General features: G+C 37.8%; 1 protein-coding gene across 1 annotated transcript; it reads left to right on the plus strand.

Annotated features, from left to right (window-relative positions):
* Positions 1 to 433: 433 nt before the first annotated feature.
* LOC309563166 (trypsin-like) lies at positions 434 to 4526 on the plus strand (the record flags this gene model as incomplete). The annotated part of the gene is made up of 5 exons (XM_082267500.1): positions 434 to 473; positions 664 to 814; positions 1690 to 1943; positions 3497 to 3633; positions 4377 to 4526. The coding sequence occupies 5 exons, from the start codon at positions 434 to 436 to the stop codon at positions 4524 to 4526; spliced, it is 732 nt and encodes a 243-aa protein (XP_082123626.1).
* Between the last annotated feature and the right edge of the window lie 346 nt (positions 4527 to 4872).

The following is a 4872-nucleotide window of genomic DNA, read 5'->3' on the forward strand; positions in this document are numbered from 1 at the left end:
GTTGATTTTAAGTGATTTTTATAGGTTATTATAGATGTGTTCCCCAGGTAATAGCATAGCCTTAGAGCAGTACACCCAAAATGGGTCAAACATTGCTTAATACCTTAATCTGTAAAAGTGGTAACCATCTTTATTGATAAAACGTTCTTGTCATTATAAAACAATTTGATCTGTTGGCCTTTAAAGAAGTGAAATTGAATAGTTTGAAAAAAATACTGAATTACCAAGATTAAAAAAATTACCAAAATTGCCGATTGTGGAGGTTGCTGATGTGTAACAAAATGCTGATAAAACTGTGTATACATTAACCTGAACATTTCTTATTGACACAGCTGGCCAGTGCACATGTGGGGGGATGGGGGGGGGGGTCCTGGTAAAACATATAAATACCTACATTATTAGTAACAAATTGCTCACTGGTAAAATCGACACCATGAAACTCCTTCTGATCTGTGTGCTCCTCGGGGCAGCTGGTGAGTACACGTGTATATATATATATATATATATATATATATATATATATAGATGTATATCTATATATAAGGTATATATATTGTATGTTTATTTGTTTTTGTAAATACTATGTTTTTTTTTTAACGTAGACTTAATATATCCCTTTGCGTAGGCTCTCTATATGTAATCAGTACATGTTGTGTTTTACAGCTGCCTTGGACGATGACAAGATCGTCGGAGGATACACCTGTGGAGCCTATTCTCAGCCCTGGCAGGTATCTCTGAACTCCGGATATCACTTCTGTGGTGGATCCCTCCTCAATTCCCTGTGGGTGGTCTCCGCTGCTCACTGCTACAAGGCGTAAGTGCATTTTTATGACAGCACTTTTTATTGGAATAGGCATTGTAAAAGGTAGTATTTATTATTCAGAGCTTTTACTAGCCGATTCACCAACAAAGTGGCATGCTGGTTAAATGGATGGTTGGTTGGTCAGTGGGTGGGTTGGCAGGAGATCCCTTGGGATGGTAATGCCCTTATTAGTGAAGATTAGAACTTATTTATAAAGTGCAATCAAATTAAACACAAATTGGTTGGTGCTCCTAATCCCTTGCTTACCTATAGCGCCTGTGTAATATCCAAATCAGATATACATAGATAACCGTTATTGTAAAAAATATAGGGCTCCTAACAATAATTAAGCTAGACCAATGAAACTATGTAAAAATCACCATACCAACATTTCAGCTGTAATGGTTACTTTATTTTTAAACCCTTTCCCCAGGTATTTTGTAATATTTTGAATAGATTGGGGATAAGTTAAAAATGCTACCAAGTGTTATTTATTCCTGTGACCGACTATGGAGTGTTTTTCTTCACTTCTTGTGCATGTGATATGGGGTCGATTTAGAATGGGTCATACTAGAATGTATTTTTGTTTGTGTGTCCTTTGAAAGTAATTTTATACCACTTCCTGTCTTGGACGAAAGTGAGGATACATCTCCCCAATAAAAAGACAGGCCTCTGACAGAGGCTCTATTCCTTCCCTGCTCTATACCAATTAAATGTTCTCAGTATCCACAATGACTGTACTTCCCTCCTGCACCTACCACTAGCGATACATGTTCCATATTAAGCAAACCTACACTTCTGTTCAGTTTGAAACAAATTAACTGGTTCCTATTCCTTTGTTTAAGATGCAAATGAATACTGATTTCATTGAATTTGTCTCTATACAGGAGCATGCAGGTCAGACTTGGAGAGCACAACATTGCTGTCTCTGAGGGCACCGAGCAGTTCATCAACTCTGCCAAGGTCATCAGACATGGAAGCTACAACTCCAGAACCCTGGACAATGACATCATGTTGGTCAAGCTGGCCTCTCCCGCCACCCTCAACTCCTACGTCAGAGCCGTGTCTCTGCCCAGTGGCTGTGCTGGCGCTGGCACCAACTGTGTGATCTCCGGATGGGGCAATACCCTTAGCAGTGGAAGTAAGTCAACATAACTGTAACATCATCTATTACTGATAATAAATGAGGTTAAGCTCCTCAGGTAAATTTGCCAAAATTAGAAAATGTAGGCAATATTACTCCTTTGAGGAACAAATCCCATAAATCCTAACTCTGGGCAGTTAAGAATTATTATGCATGTCTCCATCCCTCCAGCGATACCCTTAGCAGTGGAAGTAAGTCAACATCACTGTAACATCATCTATTACTGAAAATAAATGAGGTTAAGCTCCTCAGGTAAATTTGCCAAAATTAGAAAATGTAGGCAATATTATTCCTTTAAGGAACAAATCCCATAAATCCTAACTCTGGGCAGTTAAGAATTATTATGCATGTCTCCATCCCTCCAGCAAATAAGGATCTAGTGTTTGTTTTGTCAAGGGGTTGGGATGACACAAAGTAATGTTTAACTAAATCCAGAATCCTGCAATCTTCTTCCCTGAGGTTATGGTTGTGGTGACCAGTCTTCTAAAGCCCCTTTTCTTGCTATTTCTCGAACTGGTCTGGTCACTGCCCCTCTTGCTGATTTCATCACGTACAATGTAGGACCACCATAATGACCAGTGGCCATGTCATCAGGGTGACTGCTTGAAGATGTACCCCCCCATTTTGCGGAACCGGAGGGAATAGGACCATACAGCAGGATGTCCCGGGGTGAGATAAATATTACTCTGTATTATCTCATCCCCTAGAATAGAAAATGAGCACTGGATCCTTCATGAGCTGGGAAGGGGCAAGTTTATTTAGACTTTGCTAAAGAAAAACAAAAAAAAATACTAAAGTAAAAAACAAAAAAAAGAAAGAAATACATTTTGAAATGTTTTTAAAACTCCCCACAATTTTGGATTTGCTGTCATTTTCAGTCCCGTTGATAATGGTCATCAGGACAAATAAAGTAAAATAAAGACAAATGAATGTCTTCAGCGAGGACACAGGCAGAAATAAAACTTGAAAACCCCCACAACTCTAAAAGTTTTGACTGTAACTACACCTTAATATTGACTGCTTCTTTTGAACTGAAAATTCAGACCGGTCTCTATAACTGGAAGAGGGGTGGGATGGTGGATCAGCTGTGTATGTGTAATGCCATCTTCTAATATCCAGAGCTATTTGAAACATAGGCTGTATAAGTTATTCGCAACATAGTTGCAAGTCACCATGGTAAAGATCTGCAGAATATCCACAAAAGCACCACCTGCTGGCTGAAAGTAGTAAAAATAATAAATAATTGTATTTTTTTTTAAATTTCTCTGACTAAAAATGTTTTAAGGAAGTTTTTTTTTTTTTTTTTTTATTCTTCTGGTTCAGTAATAGTTTAATAAGTTTTTACAAGAGAACAACATTACATAATGTAAAAACAAAACTGAAATACATGTTACAACCAAGGTACAACACAAAGAATGAGTGCCAGCTAGAACTCGCGAGGCTTGCCTAGCTGCCATTCCATGCTTGTCTTTTTTTTTAACACATTTTGTTCTTTCTCATTCTGTCTCCAGCCAAAATTTTATTAACTGCCATTTGTTTATTAATTGTAGCCAGCATGCCTAACCTCCTGCAGTGTGTGAACGCCCCCATCCTGACCGCTGCCCAGTGTAGCAATGCCTACCCCGGAGAGATTACCGGCAACATGATCTGCATTGGCTACCTGGAGGGTGGCAAGGATTCCTGCCAGGTAATTGCCACAACTTCATTTAATTTTGTATATAAAGTAGTACTGCTCAAATAAATGTGTCATTTCAAACAAGTAGTAGATTTCGTAGACTGGGAAAATAGTTTTTCATATTTGTTTAAAGTAAAAAAAAATGTATATCTATGTATAAATTATAGTCCTATGTTCAGGAGAAGTTTTGAAAGTAGATTAAAGACATTTCTTCCCAAGTAACTGCATAGTAAAACAGATCTTGTTTAGCAATATTTATGATTAGTTATTAGTTGCAAATGCAAATAACAAAAGTAAGCCAATGAGGCAAAAAATGTTGTCTTAAAAAACTAATATGTAATATATTTTAGCTTGCCAGTCCTTAGATGTGGTGGCTGCATTTGTTTTTTTTTTTTTTTTAGGGCTAACAATATTTTTAGCAAGTACAGAAATTAACTATTGATCCTACAAGAAATGCAATGTCCTTGTCACTTCCTGTGAGATTATTGGAAGCAAACACAGGTTACGAATCCTATTACAACATTTTGTAATAGCAAAGGTAGTCATGCCTTGGTGGCTACCATGGCTCCTTCCATAGATACACTGGAGGTAATGCATTTTGCCACCCAGGGACAGGAAGTGTGTTATGCTCTGGATTACCAGGTGAAAAAAAAGATAAAGCTTGAAAAAATTAAAACCAACGCAGCCACCACATCTAAATACTTATAACTTACAGTTTACCCAAAGTTCTAAAAAATGCTTTTTCTATTTTTCAGGGTGACTCTGGTGGCCCCGTGGTGTGTAATGGACAGCTCCAGGGTATTGTCTCCTGGGGATACGGCTGTGCCCTGAGAAACTACCCCGGTGTCTACACCAAGGTCTGCAACTTCAACTCCTGGATCGCCAGCACCCAGGCTGCCAACTAAACTTTCAAAGGAAATACCTTATTTAGATCATTCTATTCTCTGCTTCTAGAATACATGAAATGGTGTGCTAGGCTCAGACTTCAAATCTACATCCTGTAACGACTGAATAAACATATTTCTTGTTAAAAAATAGAAATAGATTTGTTCATTTTATTTATTACTTCAACTATTCCTTCTCAATTGCTGCATGTCTTGGCTACAGAAATATGGGCTACAACAAAAACAACATATGCGATGCAGTCTGTCACTAGCACCAAAAGTGAATCATTTTTTAAAATCCCCACCATATATCAGAAAAAATAAATAATAAAAAATGGTCTGGTGCCACCTGTGACATACCTCCATC

This window comes from Pelophylax lessonae (assembly GCF_965119305.1).
Source record: "Pelophylax lessonae genome assembly, chromosome: 9".
NCBI lineage: Eukaryota > Metazoa > Chordata > Amphibia > Anura > Ranidae > Pelophylax > Pelophylax lessonae.